Source organism: Plasmodium malariae (genome assembly GCF_900090045.1).
Source record: "Plasmodium malariae genome assembly, chromosome: 9".
Classification (NCBI taxonomy): domain Eukaryota; phylum Apicomplexa; class Aconoidasida; order Haemosporida; family Plasmodiidae; genus Plasmodium; species Plasmodium malariae.
This window is the reverse complement of record NC_041783.1, coordinates 289,425-307,120: the sequence shown is the minus strand read 5'-3', so window position 1 is coordinate 307,120 and position 17,696 is coordinate 289,425. Positions and strand designations below refer to the sequence as shown.

The 17,696-nt window shown below is 26.5% G+C and overlaps 4 protein-coding genes across 4 annotated transcripts; 1 reads left to right on the top strand and 3 right to left on the bottom strand.

Annotated features, from left to right (window-relative positions):
* Positions 1-1,240: 1,240 nt before the first annotated feature.
* Positions 1,241-1,639, bottom strand: PmUG01_09015500 (conserved Plasmodium protein, unknown function; the record flags this gene model as incomplete). The annotated part of the gene is made up of 1 exon (XM_029004835.1): positions 1,241-1,639. The coding sequence occupies one exon, from the start codon at positions 1,637-1,639 to the stop codon at positions 1,241-1,243; it is 399 nt and encodes a 132-aa protein (XP_028861484.1).
* Positions 1,640-3,843: 2,204 nt separating this feature from the next.
* PmUG01_09015400 (conserved Plasmodium protein, unknown function) lies at positions 3,844-6,156 on the bottom strand (the record flags this gene model as incomplete). Its single annotated transcript, XM_029004834.1, has 9 exons — positions 3,844-3,886; positions 4,047-4,105; positions 4,272-4,372; positions 4,591-4,739; positions 4,893-4,935; positions 5,070-5,185; positions 5,315-5,424; positions 5,595-5,740; positions 6,126-6,156. The coding sequence occupies 9 exons, from the start codon at positions 6,154-6,156 to the stop codon at positions 3,844-3,846; spliced, it is 798 nt and encodes a 265-aa protein (XP_028861483.1).
* Positions 6,157-8,603: 2,447 nt separating this feature from the next.
* On the bottom strand, positions 8,604-10,124 carry RTCB (tRNA-splicing ligase RtcB, putative; the record flags this gene model as incomplete). The annotated part of the gene is made up of 1 exon (XM_029004832.1): positions 8,604-10,124. One exon carries the CDS (start codon positions 10,122-10,124, stop codon positions 8,604-8,606), a length of 1,521 nt encoding a protein of 506 aa, XP_028861482.1.
* Positions 10,125-14,606: 4,482 nt separating this feature from the next.
* Positions 14,607-16,892, top strand: PTEX88 (translocon component PTEX88, putative; the record flags this gene model as incomplete). Its single annotated transcript, XM_029004831.1, has 1 exon — positions 14,607-16,892. The coding sequence occupies one exon, from the start codon at positions 14,607-14,609 to the stop codon at positions 16,890-16,892; it is 2,286 nt and encodes a 761-aa protein (XP_028861481.1).
* Positions 16,893-17,696: the final 804 nt, after the last annotated feature.

Sequence of the window (17,696 nt, the reverse complement as noted above, 5' to 3'; positions counted from 1 at the left end):
ATACTTCATAATTCTTTTCCCTTCCCCTTAATTTGGTCTGTCTCGAAAATGTGTACGGCATTGCTCAGTTGGCCCTCATTTGTTCATTTATTCTTTCATTTATTCATCCATATATTCATCAATTTATTCATTTATTAATTTATTAATTTTTTTTTTTTTTTTTTTGAAGACATTTTGAAACGTCAGGAGTGCCTCTCTGATGCCTTAACTTTTTATCATTTTCAGTTTTTTCAATATTTTCAATATTCTCAGTTTTTTCAATATTTTCAGTATTTTCAATTTTTTCAATTTTCTCAATATTTTCAATATTTTCAACTTTTTCAATTTTCTCAATATTTTCAACTTTTTCAGTATTCTCAATTTTTTTAGCTTCCTAATTTTTTTCAGCTTTTTGAACTTTTTCATTAATTTCATTTTACCACTATTTTGAATATTTTAATTTTTCCACCATTTTGAATTACTTCCTCGTGAACCTCTCAACATTTTTATATCAAAAAAATATACTTAAATAAGTTCAGTCGTGAGTCGTTATATTTCCAATTTGCACACGCATAATATAAGGGAGAAAACACAAGTTGGTAAAAATAGGCTCATCGGAAACGCTACTTAAGATTAATATATCTAGCGCATTATGATAGGGAATAAAAAAAAAAATAAAAAAATAAGATAAAATAAAATAAAGAAGTAACTTAAAAATGCAAAATCTGTATTCTACGTATTTCAAGAGAATAAATATTAAAGTCGAAAATATGTTTGTTTTGAATGTCTTTTAATGATGTTATCTTTTTCGCTCTTTATTTGGCTGCGTTTTTAAAAAAAAAAATAGTTCTCTAAAAATGTTGATCTAGTCTTAAATAAATAAAATGAAAGGAAAATATCGATAATATGGTAAAGATAAAATGGTAAAGATGAAATGGTAACTGCGAATCATTAGCAATAGAGTATTGAAGACATAATAGTAACGGAGGAAGCCATGTATAAAGAGACCGAATGAAGTGAGTGTGGATAACGATGAAGCATTAAACATATGAAAGGAAATACGTTAAAAATAATAGAAATGAAACAAGAAAAGCAACAAATAGTTGCAACGAAAAATGAGTAAAACAAAAGAAATAATTTTTTAAACATACTCATAAATATATATATATATATATATATATATATATATATATATGTGTGTATATATATATGTGTATATATATGCACATGAGGGATGATCCATCCACCTTTAAAATAAGGTCTACCAAACACGAGCTATTTTAAATGTTAATACTGATGTAACTAAGAAACACGTGGATGAAACAAATCCAAATACAGAAGCAAAAACGTATTTAACGCAATTATTTGATTTCTGTTCACAACTGATTTTAGTATGACGATCTGTTATTACAATATGAACCATTAAGGATAATACAAACATGCATGCAGTACTTACTGCATAAGAAAAAACAAAATCTCTTGACTTTTTTGTGTTTGGTATTAGGAAAGCGAATATAGTATATATTGTTAAAAGAAATCCTACGAAGGTATAGCAACCCAATATATAACTGAGATTGTCAAACATGCCCCCTATTACAAATAATAGAACCGATGCTATAATTCCAAATATGAAAGTTATTACGTCCCTATGTATCGCCATTTTCTTCGTTGCAGCTTTTCTACTTGACCAATGGATGGCAAGGTAAAATTTTTATATTTGAGTTTGAATGTATATCAGAATGTTGAAATTGTTCTCAGATTTTAGTGCAGGGGAAGCGATAAACTATTTTGTATTCTCTAAATTATTATGTGTATAACTGTGCTTACGTCTTTTTTTTTTTTTGGATCACTGTCCTTATTTATTCGTGTAATTATTTGTGAGCATAACTGCACTTTTTTTGTGCTTATTATTTTGTGTGCATTATTCTCCTTACATTTTCGTGTTTATTTGTATTCATATCTTGTGGCTTCATATATGGAAAAAATAAAATAATAAACATAAAAATATATACGAAGATTAACAGTAAAAGAGGCTTAATTATTTTTAATAAGTACGTCCAAATATGCTATTTTAATATATTGTTAAATTAGCTACTACATATTATTTATTTATTTTTTTTTATTTTCTAATTCGTAGAAAGTTACACGATGTTGTATTTTTGCAGCTACAAAATTATGGCTTTTTTTTTTTTTTTTTTTTTTATTCAGCTATATTTTTTCCTTTTTTTCTTTTTTTTTTTATGAATAGATCAGAAATAATTCTGCTTTTTTTTTTTTTTTTTTTTTTTTTTTTTTAAGTTTATTTTTCTGTCTGGCTTGATATTTTAGCACTAGGTAAAACCAAAAGTGCTGGGGTTCTTATCTACCGATACAAAGGTTTTACAAGTGCTATTTTAAATGTTTAAAGAATTTCCCTCATTCGTGGGTACTTATATACGTACATATATGAATATAAGAATATATGAATATGCGTACCTATGTATAATATATATACGTGTGTGTGACTTTTATTTGGATTTTTAGAAAGCAACAAATAGTTAATCATATTTTTCTTATAAAACGAATTTTCACATGAATGGTTCATAATTTTTTTTTTTTTTTGTTGGTTCCTATATTGGTGTGCAACTTTTTGAAGAAAAATTTATTTTACCCATTTTTAATGAAGACAACAAAAACAATATTTACCTATTAACTATTCTGTTCCTAATTAGAAAAGATCACAAATAATATTCTTGGAAAATGAAAATTATCAGATTAAATCAAATTTTGTTTTAAGGTACATTACAAGCATTTATTTGTACTCGAAAGAAGGAAACGCATAGAGCTATTATTACCTGTAATGTACACTAGTTTTGGCATCTGGGAAAAAAGGCAATTAAAGAGACAACCCAGGGTATAGTAAAAATGAGAAAAGAAAAAAATGTAACAAAGAAAAAGTTAATAAGTAAGTGGTACAAAATAATGATCTTAAATTGCGGAGACAGTACACTTAACATATATAATATATATATATATATATATATATATATATATATATATATATATATACATACATTTGTTTCATAGTGTAATTAATTCTTCGATATATCTTTTGACAATATGAACAATCAAACAATGTATAAAATACACTTATTTGTATGACCTTTTAAGAACGTTTTTAAAATAGATATATTTTATAAATAAAATTGAGATGGTTTTGCGATTTCTACATATTACACAAAAGAAGAGGGATTACGAAATAAAATGTTGAACATATTATAACTTTTCCTTTTACTAAATAATTTTTTTGTTAATGTTTTATGAAAAAAAAAAAAAAAAAAAAAAAAAGGTAAAATGGTAAAAAGTAAAGCTTTTTTCTTAAAGTTAAAATTAAATACAACATGTAATAATACAAAATTTAAATTAATAATATATAAATACAATTCAAAAATATTAAATATGTCAGTTAAAAGAAACAAATGATGCGTATAAATACAAAAAGGGTAGCATAAATACATAAATGAATACAAACAAAAGTATATACATGTATCCATGAATATATATTGTATATATATTGTATGTTCATTATATTTAATTCATAACATAAAAATGTGCAGTTATATTTTTCTTCATGCAAAACTTAGAATAACAGGGAGTTTTCTCTTTTTAAAAATATTGGCAAGGAAAAAAAAATAAAAGGCTAATATGTTAGACTTATTCCTATTTGGTAAACATGGTGGCACATACATACCTATGCATGTGTACATATATATATATATATATATATATATATATATATATATATATATATATGTATATCTTTTAATTGTATTAATTTGAACATTTAAATAAAACAAAAAAGGAAAAAAGAAACTTCTTCCATCCTTAGTAAGCTCCTTCTTTGTCACACATAAATTTAAAATGATCACTAAAATTAAAAAAAAAAAATATATGGCATTATTTTTGTTTACACGAATTTGTTCATGTAATTTAAAAAATTACAAGGTGAAAATAAAATTTTTTACGTAAAAAACCTTACACGTGCAAGTTTTTTTTTTTTTTTTTTTTTTTTTTTGAAATATCCTTACCCCATAAATTTGTTCATGATTGTTTGCATCTGTATATTAACTCTTGCAAATTCCATATTCTACATAAGGGAAATGAAGGAAATAATAAGATGTTTGATAATAAAATAGATATATAACTGCTGTATGCAAAATATATATTAATATGTAAATATATACGTAACTGCACATATACAAGTATAATAATGCACCCCTCCATCTATTTTTTTTTACTCTTTTAATTCTTACTGAAGTTAATGCATATTGTTGATTTGCAATAGACGCTTCCACATCTTCTGAAGTCAAATTAAATTCTTCCTCTACTTTGGCACTAACTATTGACTGAATAACTACAAATGAAAAAATTATTGAAGAAAGCAAAAAAAAAAAAAAAAAAAAAAAAATATAAAAAATGTAAAATAATATTCATGGGCTGGGGAACACGAATGACAAATATTTTTCACAATATTTGGTAGAAATGAAACAAAAATTTTATAAAATATTTTAAAATAAAATGTATAAACACATATACATAAATACATATTCACGCATTGTCCGTATAATTTACCTAATGCTATTAGTTTAGGATCTAGTTCACTTTTATTTGGTATTTTTTTAAATTCTGGGTCAATCTTATACAATTCATTTAACATAAAATGGTGTATTTCAATTATTTTATCAACACTCAATGTTGTGTCACTCATGTTCACATAATAACTGTAGAAAAAGGGAAAAATAAAGACGAAAAGGATGAATTGGAGGAAGCAGATGGAATGAATAATTTGAAGTGTGCATAAACTGTTTCACTGTGTAATTATAAATATATTAGGTATGCTTATATATTTGCATTTTTTTTTTTTTATTCATTACTTTTCTTGGGATGACATAAGCTTTGCTACTTTCTCTTTTACTTCTAAAATAATGGTTGAAAAATTGTTTCTTGATAAATACTCAACTTCGATACAAAATTTTCAATACATCGTAATGAAAAATGGTAAAAAAATATGAACAAATCATGTAAATTTTTTTTTTTTTTTTTTATTATACCTGGATCAAAATGATAGCTTTCCACAACTTTGTCAAATTCTGGCATTTCGATTTGATACTTTCCCAGTGGATCTATTGTATTATATGTTTTTGCCACTTCATAAACGGCCATAAAACTGAAAGAGCACAAAAGTGTTTTGTTAATGAAAGGATGTGCATAACAGGAAACGGGGTAAAAACATAAATATATATATATATATATATGTCCGAACATATCGCTTTTGCGTGTGTTTATATGCTCTTACTCATAATTATTTTTTTTTGCAACTACAATTAAGTCTTTAACGATATTCTTCATATCAGTTTGTAATTTTAACATTTCGTTTAAAAGTTGGAGCAAATCATCCCTTGTCATCTATAAAAAATACAAACAGGCAAATATTGTTTCATTTAGGCATTTATGTTTAACTGTATATATATATATATATATATATATTCACATAAATAAAATAATCCTTAACGTTATGTGAAAATAATTTACATGTACATATTCTATTATATGTGTGTTTATATGTTTTTTTTTACCGAGTCTCCTTTTATGATTTTATTTGAATCTTTATTTAGTTTACCGTCCTTTCTCTTCCTTTCATCGTTTTCATCATCATTCTCATCATGATTTTCATCGTCCTTCATTAGAATATACGTTAAGGCAACAACTGCCGCTGCTCCACCTGTAAAATTTCGAATGGAACAAAAAAAATATAAAATAATATTAACACAATAAAAATTAGGAAAATAAAATGCGCATTGGAGTGGATCATTTTTTGCTTCCTTTTCGGCTCTTTTTTAGCTCTTTCTTTTTTTTTTTTTTGGCTTCTTTTATAAATCTTTATTTTTGCTTCCTTATTTTATTTATTTTTTTTTTTTTTCTGCCTTTTTGTAAATAGGTTAAAAGATTTCATAATTTATATATATATATATATGTTGTAACGCATGGGTTTAGACTCTTTTAGCAACAATATATATGTAACTTAAAAAATATTATTTTTTATTTTCTTATACATGAAAGAAAAATAAATATGTACAAAACTTCTCAACCATTTGGTTATATTATACCTGCTAAACTTAACGCCTTTTTCCAATTCATTCTTCTATAAAAAATTTAAAATTTAAAAAAGAAAAATTCCTGTTTTTTTTTTTTGTATTCTTTTCTAATAACATATATAGGACTTGAGGTTGGTAAGTTGTGAATTTAAGCGTGAGTAGAAAAAGAACTATTGCAAACTTATGACGTATTTACATATACATATAAAAAGTACATACATGTACATATAAAACTGTTCATGTATATATATATATATATATACAAATGTATGTATAAACGTTAATTTAATTTTTTTTTTTTTTTGAGGGTGTGGGAGTGTACTCCTTTACAATGTATTTATAAGCTTAATCATTTGTACATATATTACAAGTCATTTAAAAAGTAAACTATTGAATGCAAAATTGTATGCTATGTTTATATATATATATATATATATATATATATATGTAGGCTCTTAATTTTTAGCTATATTTTTGAAATTTTTAATATATACCCTCTTTTTTTTTTTTTTTTACTGTTATTTTTTTAGCTTTATATATATATATATATTTATGTATGTATAAGTATTTTTTTTTTTTATTTCTCACTAATAAATTTAATTAGCACGTATAAAAATATGATAGCCTGTGGGAGCACCATCTCCTCTATTTTGAAAAACGTATAACCATATAATATTTATGTACATGTATGCAAACGGAGGTACGGTTTAAATGTTGGCACAAAAATATTCGTACCTTAAACGGGATTACGAGTTTATACAAAGAACACGTGCGTAAATGTACCCGTATATGCTTATTTGGATGTACGTATGTAAATTTATATTTACATATATATATATATATATATATATATATATGTATATATAATATATATTTATGTATTATGTATGTATGTATGCGTATTTTTTTTTTTAAGCTAGGGATCTTAATAAAAAGATGCGTAACAACACATTAAGAATTGGGCAAAAAAAAAAAAAAAAAAAAATTATTATTTGTAAAAAAACGTACATACAAATAGAATAAAACAAAATAAAGCGAAGTAAAACAACGGTGATAGGGAAAAAAAAAGAAAAAAAAAAATAATTTTTTTTTTTTTGGGAGAATACATTAATACATAGTACTGCTGGGAAATATAAAATTTTTGTTTTGAAAAGAGGATTTTCTATCTGCATACATGATGGCAGAACTTTAAGAGTAAAATAATTTTACAATTAAATGTAAAACATAAAATATAAATTAAAAAATATAAATTAAAAAATATAAATTAAAAAATATAAAATATAATATATAAAATATAATATATAAAATATAATATATGAAATATAAATCTTGTTTAACTGTTAAATATGATAAGCAACCGTGAAAAATTGTGCATATTAAAAGATGAGGGTACAGAAATATGGTTCTTCCAAAATGTACCATTCAGGTGAGTGAGAAAGAGCAACAAAGGAATAAGATGAAAGAAAAAAAGAAGGAAAATACATTTTTGTTGATATAATCAAATGTGAAGGGATTTATACTAAGTTGTACCATTTCAAGGGGGATGAAGTATAAGGAAAGATTTTTATTTTTTTTTTAAAGTGAACAAAAAGCGCCGTTTAATTTTGCTTATAGACGGTTTCTTCTTACAATGCTTGGCATACTTTTTATGTGTATGTGTGAGAAGCAGTGTGAGAAGCAGTGTGAGAAGCAGTGTGAGAAGACAGGAAGTTTGATTAGCATTAATGTACGGGTTTGCGGGTGTATGTGTGTACGTATGTGTGTATGTATGTGTGTATGTATGTGTACATGTACACATATGTATGTATATCCATATATGTACATTTGTGCAGACTTTTCAACTGCCGAAATGTGTTAGTGAGAATGGCATAAAAACATAAAAATCACGACACATAAGGGGGGAAAACTAAAATGAAGTCTTATCCCAAAAAATTAAAAACGAAAAGTTAAAATTGGACGTTAAAATTGGAAGTCAAAATTGGACGTCGAAATTGGACGTCAAAATTGGACGTCAAAATTGGATGTTAAAATTGGAAGTCAAAACTGGAAGTAATAAGTTAATACTACCAGTTGTAGGATAAAATTAAAAATTACATACCCCTTGGGGGATAAAATAAAAAATTAAAAGAAACTGGAGAATGCGTTCAGTGTATCATGAAGTTTAGAAGTAATACTGTTCTTTGAAAAAAAAAAAAAAAAAAAGAAAAGAAAAAGCAAACGTGCAGTTAGGTAAAGGTACAACATGGTAAAGTCAATTATGGCAGAGGAGAGCAACATGTCGAGCGATTAGTTCATTCTGCTGCGTGCGTGAATGTTGAAGGTGTGCATTTTTGCAAGCTTTGAATTCCCCTCCATGTGCGTGCTACCACGCATGCGCATATATATATATATATACACATATAATTGGAAATAGGAAAAACCAAGGCTTGAAATAAGGATATATAACCACGTTGTAGTATATCCCTGCTGGCATATACCATTTGCGTATCATCACCCCTTTATAACAGCAACCGGCTTAAGTCGAAAGCACTTGTTCGATATACCCGCATCATGACAAGTTTGAACAACATCCGATACATTTTTATAAGACTCAGGAGCTTCTTCCATAATTAATTTTGGGGAAGCAACTCGTATGGATATATGTTCATCCTTTAGTTTATTTAGAACATCTACATAACTTAAAGAATTTCTGCTTTTGTTTCTACTTAAAGCTCTACCAGCGCCATGACAAGTGGATCCAAAAGTAGCTTGCATCGCTTTTTCAGTACCTGTGAGTACATAAGAATATGTACCCATAGTACCACCTATTAATATAGGTTGTCCACAATATTGATAGTCTAGTGGGACTAATGGATGAAAAGGAGGAAAAGCTCTGGTGCACCCTTTTCTATGTACTAATAAATTTTGTATCTTACCATCAAAATAATGTTCTTCAATTTTTGCTATATTATGTGATACATCGTATATCACATGCATATCTAGATCATCTGGAGATTGATTAAAAATTTTAGAAAAGGTTTGTCTAGCTAAAAAAGTCATAGATGATCTATTAATCCATGCAAAATTACAAGCAGCTCCCATAGCTTTTAAATAATTTTTTCCTTCTTTTGAATGTATTGGTGTACATGCTAATTGTTTATCAATTACATTTAATTTATATTTTTTCATACTCTTTTCCATTTCAATTAATGCATCTGTAGCTACTTGATGCCCCAGACCTCGACTTCCTGAATGTATCATAACACATACTTGATTTTTTTTTTCTATTCCCATTAATTTAGCACTTTGTTTATCATAAATTTCATCAACAATTTGTATCTCCGCATAATGATTACCAGCTCCTAATGTACCCATTTGGGTTATACCTCTTTTTTTAGCTCGTATAGATACAAAATTACTATCTGCATATAAACTACGTCCATTATCTTCACAATTTACTTTATCTTCAATCCATGAATAGCCTTCTTTAATGCACCAGTCCATACCTAAACATAAAGCATCATCTAGATTTTCTTGATTACATAAAATAAATCCTTGAGATCCAACTCCTACAGGTATATGATTAAATAATAACTGTGTTAATTCTTCTTGTTTATCTTTTATATCATCATAAAATAAATTAGTTCTTATTAAGCGAACCCCACAATTTATATCGAAACCAACACCTCCAGGAGATATTATTGCTTTTTCATTATTCATATTAAATGCTGCAACGTTTCCGATGGAAAATCCATAACCTGCATGTACATCGGGAAGAGCAATGGATGCTTTTACTATTCCTGGTAATGTAGATACATTAGCTATTTGAATAACTGCTGGTAGAAAGGTAGAGCTTCTATTCAATTGATAAGTTCTAATCTCATCATCTATCAACAGTTTTAATCTATCATTTAAATACATATGCCCTATGACATTCATATCTGGAACTAGCCCCTTATTAACTTTGTACAGGTTTGTTTCCTTCGCCTTTTCGATGAAACCAAATACGTCGTTATTCCATTTCCGCTCCATCATGCCTGCGGGGGGTCGGGACATGCATATGTATGTATGTATGTATATATGTATGTATGTATATATGTATGTATGTATGCATGTATGTATGCATGTATGTATGCATGTATGTATGTATGTATGTATGTGTACTTATGTACGGGCGTGTATATGACGTATATATATATATATATATATATATATATATATATATATATAAATTTTACGGGCACACTCCCTCGAATCATTTCTTTCTCTTTTTATGTATTCAACCCTTTCGGCTGCACGTGCGTGTGAGCATACACCCCATAAAAATGTTTACACATCCGAATATTTAAATGCCGTTATATGCGCATGTGAGAACAAAAGCAGTAACACATATTAAACATCATTAATGTGTGAATCTTTAAAATGTTCATTATGCGCGTGTTTGTTTAGCTTTACGTCAAATTGTGCGTTCTTATACCTGTTATTTAATGCACAGCGGACATATATGATTATATGTGGGAAACAATTTAGAGGATAAGAGGGGGAGTGGTATTATTTTTGCAAAGCGCATCAGATGGTTGTTCGTTCATTCGTTTGCTCGTTCATTCGTTTGCTCGTTCATTCGTTTGCTCGTTCATTCGTTTGCTCGTTCATTCGTTTGCTCGTTTGTTCCTTTGTTCGTTTGTTCATATGTTCGTTTGTTCATTTGTTCAATCATATCTTTGCTCGCTTATTTGCTTATTCATTTTACTTTCTTTTTTTTTTTAAAGCGTAGGTAATGGCCAATTTCAGTATAGATACACCCTTCTTATGTTATTATTCTTTTCTCAGTTATAAAATAAATTACATAAGTTCATGCACTTTATTTAAATGTATATTTTATTTTTATTTATTTTTCTTCTATAAAAATGTGCAAAATGGATTACATTTTAGTATTATTTTACTTCAACTTTTTTTTTTTTTTTTTTTTTTTTCTGATATTACGTTGTACTAGCTCTAGTATGTATTATCTTAACTTACTTTATCCTATCCTGCATTATCTTATATTAAATTACAGTTTGAGAGTATATTTCCGCATATTTTATTTAAATTTTTCATATTTATTGAGCACTACAAAAGCTGATCATAGCTCATATTTTATTTTATTTTATTTTTTAATAACACCTTTTGAGTGTATTTTATGTAAACGTAAGTTAAGTGCGAACGTTTAACGGGAGTTAGCCATTTGACGCAAAAAAGAAAAAGACGTAAAAAGGTAAAAACGTAAGAACTACAAAAAATGGTAAAACCTCTAAAAACAGGAACAACTGAAAAATTATCATTTATCCACCTTTACGAAAAGAGTAGAATTTTACAGAGTTACAACATTTTGGGGGGGGAAGGCGCAAAAAAATTTATCGAATTTTTATTTAACGTTTTAGAGCTATACGGATTTTCAGTTCAACAAAATCAACATGCTGCTCTACATACGTGGGCTTATACGCTTACATAATGTGTAGGTGCACATATATATGTGCTTATATATACATAGTACATAAATATACGTGTATACAGTTATACACACAATAATGCATGAGTGGCTGCTGCTTTAGCTACACAAAATTGATACGCATTTGGTTGTTTACGGGAATTTTTTTTTTTTTTTTTATTTTGGTACTATGTATTTATTCAATGTACCATAGAGCGTTTTGCTAATTAGGAGAACAGTATATATATATACATATATATATACATATGCATATATATACATATACTTATACATATACATATATATATGTGAACTAAAAAAAGGTAAAAGCGCAAAAGATTTATTTATTTTTTTTTTTTTACATCATCCGAAAATTTTGTTGTGTATATGACACATAATTTGCTTTTCCTTTTTAGAAATTAAAAAAAGGAGCATAGTTTTTGTTCTACATTAATATGTGTACGTACTTACATATACATGTATAGATATATATATATGTAAATATAACCCACTGAGAGGGTGCCTCCTATCATTTTAATAGTACAATACATAAGAGATTAAGTACAATATATGTATAAAGTACATATACATATATACATATAAACGTCAAGGTACAATGTATAGGGGATAAATTAAAGGCAAAGCATAAGCATAGGGATTGTTAAAATTTTTAAAAATTGGGGCATTCGTAAGATTTATTTTTTTAATAATATATTTGTCATAGTAATAATCATAATAATGGTGTTGGTAATAATAATAAATGAAAATGCAAATAAAAAGAATTCCTGTTGTTATTATATGCCCTTGGATAATACAATGATCGATGTTTGTTTAATTTAAAAAAAGCTAAAACTACCGGTTGAATGATAAAAACAAAATTTTTATTCGTTAATTTTTTCGTGTTCACTTTTTGTGTACATAAAAATGGTTGAATTGGCGAACGGTTAACTAAACAACTATACTACTCCTTTTTAATTTTTAGAAAATAGTCAAAAAAAAAAATTGGGAAAGCTGCAGATCATTCTTACATGCACAGTGTATAATAAAATAAATGTAACAGTGAACATAGCAATAAATATAATAAAGAATGGTAATAATAAATGAAAAAAGAAAAAGAAAATGAGAAAAGAAAAAAAAAAAAAAAAAAAAAAAAAAGGATTAAATCTATATACATACAACTATAAAAAAGTACTTAAAAACGAGAAAAGATAATTTTTCAATAATGCTAAGGGGATAAAAAAAAAAAAAAAAAAAAAAGGTCCTGGTCCCTCCTGCTACCTTATTTTGTTATACGCTTGAAAAAATTAGTTTTTTATTTTTTTCTTTTTTTATATAAAATAGTATGTATACATAAATATGTGTGCAGATTTGTATATACATATATGCAGATATATATAGATAGATATATGTGGTACTATTCAGATTGCTTAAAAACATTAAAAATAAAAAGGTTATACCGAGTGTGCCAATACAAAATCGTACGAAAAAAGTTCATAGTTAAATATATAATATATATATATATATATGTACATAAAAGGCGAGGCACTACTACTATTGAATAGTATTTGCACGCTTGCATTATTAGAAGTTTCACGCGCACATAAATATATACTATATATATGTTTGCATTTACATTTATATTTATTTATTTGTATATGCGTATATAACACAACTAAAGTAATCCCTTTATTTAAGCTTTTTTCACATAAGCAGTTACAAATTTACCTTCGCGCGATCATTGAAACGGAAGGAATTTTAACTTGATCATTTTATTGTACGTACGCATTATATACATGAATATAAACATATATATATATATATATATATCTATATATTTGTTTATCTATGTAATATACAATATATATATATACATTTATGTATACAATTTTTTTTTTTTTTTTTTTTTCGTAAAGAAGGTGCGTGTTCTCCACATATTAAAAAACAAGGGCCATATTTAATAATTTTTACGTAATTTATTAAGAAGCGAAATAAACAAAATAAACCAAGGGAAAAAGCACACGTACAGACGCAGAAAGAAGCTTTTGCTATGTACACGAAAAAAGCCTATAAATGTATATGTATATATATATGTGTATATATATATGTATATATGTATATATTTATATATATATATAAAGATAAATAATGTTTAACGTGGAATTCGAATGAACCATTTTTTGCTTTAGAGAGTTTTTTTTTTTTCGTTAGTCATTAACGAATATATTTTACGTACATATAAATATATACTTACATTTGTGTACATATATTTGAGCAAAATATATATGACTTTATATATGCAATATTTGCGTTTGCACGTCAAGCCATTGCATTTTCTATGAAAATTTTTTTCAGCTTTTTTAGGATTTTTAAGTGGTAATAAATATTTACTCAATATATATATATATATATATATATATATATATATATATATATATTCATACGTATATTTATATATGTACATATATATGTACGTATATCCATGTATATATTTATATACGTTTATACTTGCGTTACGCCTTCTTACACGTAAACGTACTACGTATACCGAAGCCTCCTTTTTTTTTTTTTTTTTTTTTTTTTATTAACCCAAGTTTTTTTTGATTACCTCTTTAATTAATACTTCGCATATTGTTCTATATACTTTATACGCTGTAATTTTTTTTTTTTATTTTGTATTTTCTTTTTTTTAATTTTAATCTTTATTTTTTTTTTTTGCACGAAAAAAGGGAACTCTTTTTTACGACATTGTAAATAGCGTTATACATATCATTACACATACGTATGTATATATATGTACACATATATGTATACATGTGAGCGAATGTATGCATATATATGTGTACATTATACAAAGGCACGTGTTTTAGTTCTTTAATTTTTTGACGGCCCTCCCCAACAACTGCAGGTACTACTACTACAACTGCAGGTACTACTACTACAACTGCAGGTACTACTACTACAATTACAGGTACTAGTACTACAGCTGCAGGTACTACTGCTACTACTCCTACCACCACAACTAGTACTATCCCTTTAGTTAGTTCACGATGATGAAATTTTTGATACTCTTTTTAACTGCAATTTTTTTGAATAATGAAATAGCGTGTGATTATAGCATAAAACATACAGGGGAATTAGTATTGGCAAATCAGATGAACAGTCTTGTGCATGCAAAACTAGTACACTATGATAAGGCATTTAAATTAGATTTAACCAATTTAATTAAATTTCCTGTTCAGTGTATACCTTATAGTACAATAGATCATAACTCTAAAAGAAAGAAAAAACCTGTATATTTTATAAAACATGAGTTTCAAAATTCTCTTTATTTATATAAGAATAATGTAAATGTTATGCCACTCATATTTCAGGATAAGCACTATATAGTTGGTATAGCTGTAAATAATGGTGTATTTATTATGTTAACAGATGTTGATATATACGAAGTAAATACAAAAAATAAAAAAATTTCTATATTACGAGTAGCAGATAAGAAATATGATTATATAATGAATAATAAGGAGATGTTTTTTACAGGTGTGGTAGCAGATAGTATAGAAAATCAATTTTTTTTAATATGTGCGATTAAACAGAATTATTACATTGTACATATAAGACATGAAGAAACAGATGAAACTGTACAAGTATTAAGTGTTATAGATAATATTAATGGTAATAATATGAGGGTTATCAATGGAATTAGTGTTGTAGAGGATCGCTTATATGTAGCAGAGAATGCGGAAGGTTTGTACAGATTGACTATTAATAGGGATAATAATATTGTAATTAATGCAAAAGAATTATATGTATTTAAAAAAGGGGATAAGATTGTAGATATAAGTGCAGATGTGATGCCAGATGCACATGATGAAAATATGTTGGTTGATTATATAGTTATAAATACGAAAAAGATAGTAAATGATAAACCATCATCAGAAGGATGTTTATATCTTATGAGTGTAAAACATGAAGTTGTAGATATATACACAGTTGTAGACTTATTTAGTAAGGATGTGAACTCTTTTTACTTTACTATATATGATGCACACTTAGCAGGAGATGATGAGGATACAGAAAATATATTATCCTCATATAAAGGAGTTAGTAGTGAAAAGATGAAATTTTTAAATTTAAAAAAAGAGATAGAAGAAGAAGAAATGAGAAAAAAACAGGACGATAAAAAATATAAAATAAATATTATATGGACAAATCATTATAATTGTACTATTAATAAAGGTACAATAGATATACGAAATTTTAAAGTATATGAAGATGATAAGAAGAGGCTACCATTTATTAATGTGACAAACAAATATGCATTAGCTCCTAATGTTACTTGTGCAAGTACATGTTCGGGAAATGAAAAACTCTTTAAAGATATTTGTTATTATGACTCGATGAACAATTTTGTAAGTGTTCTGAACAGATCAGAAGAATATAATGAAAATTATACTGGCAATTTTTTTTTCGATGGACTTAAAGATTTTATAGCATTTGACTATAAATCCCATATGAATGTGCATGTTTTATCTTATCCACTGAACAATTCTATTTATGTATATTTAGACAAAACTTCATTAACAATAAATTTACCAAAGCCATTTGGTATAGCTATTGACACATATAATAGCACAGAACAGAGTGTTGTAGTATATATAACTGGAAATGATGATATGCAAAATTATATAAATAAATGTGTTATAAGTAAAGCGGAAAAGGCGTATGAGTGCTTTAATGTGTACAGGAAGAACAACGATTCAAATGAACTATTTCAACATGTGTCTTTCATAACTTACGACGAGGGAGATGCTAGCAGTTCCGACAATAGCGGTAGCAATAACGAAAGCAGCAACAGCAGTAGTAATGGTAGTACGAAAACAGGTCAAGTGTGTTACATATATGTAACAAATAATAAAAAAAATATATATAGATTAAACAAACAAAACGATAAATGGTTGTTAGAGGAGTGGCTAAATTTAGATAATCCTAACCAACGTATTGGACCGATAAGTACTTCATTGAATTATTTCTTTATTAAGAAAAATGCTTTAAACAATTTAATCAGTAAATACCCTGAAGATAAATTATTAAAAAAGTTCAAAGATGCCAAAGATGAAGATTTACATGTAACCGATGATGGATATATTTTCCTTACCGTATCACATACAGTGATATTCTGTTCTAACAATGATTCTTATGCAACAGATAGCGGATCAACCGTTCATTTCTATAGCTCTATTTTGAGTGAAAAATACTATCAATCTTTTGCAGTTGACAGCATTATATTTAATATAAAAAATGATTCCAAATTTAATTACTACATAGATGCATGATGCTTATCTTTTTGTGTATTCTTCAGGGTATTATGTATATACGTGCTTATATGTGTATGCATAATTTGTACACTTGCATATATATATGTATGTATTTATGTATTCCAATTTTGAATTATACTCACTTCCTTCCCGCTTAATGTTAATATATACATATATATGTATATATATTTTTTTTAATTACATTTTAAAATGATGAGATACTAATTTTATGTTTGTGTTTTTACATTTATTTTGAAATGTGTATTTCCGTTCTTGGCCTTTTATTGTAATAATTGCATCTAATTTTGTTTTATTTGTGCATATTGTGTGCGTGTATATGTTTATACGCGAATGTGTTGTATATATATTTCCCTGCGTCGTGCAAGCAATATATGTATACATATGTATATATGCATACACGCTTACTTTTTCAAGCCATATGTTCAATCCTTTTTTAAATTGCAGTATATGCAAATTTTATAATTAACATTGTTTACAAATTAAAATTTTTCTTTTCTTTTTTTTTTTTTTTATTTAATTTTACAATTATATATGAACATTTTTTAAAGAACTTTTGACAAAAATGGAAAAAAAAAAAATTTTTTTTTTAATCCTATAAATTTACGCATTTTACGCATTATACACATTTAACACTACTAAAACGTTTAGTGCATTTGGTGCACCTGATATATTTGGTACATTTCGTATGTTTGGCACATTTTAAACCATTACAGCAGTTTTTAATGTACGTCTTATACAGTTCGAAAAACGTTTAGTGCATTTTACACCTTTAATGAACTTTTTACAGTTCGAAAAACGTTT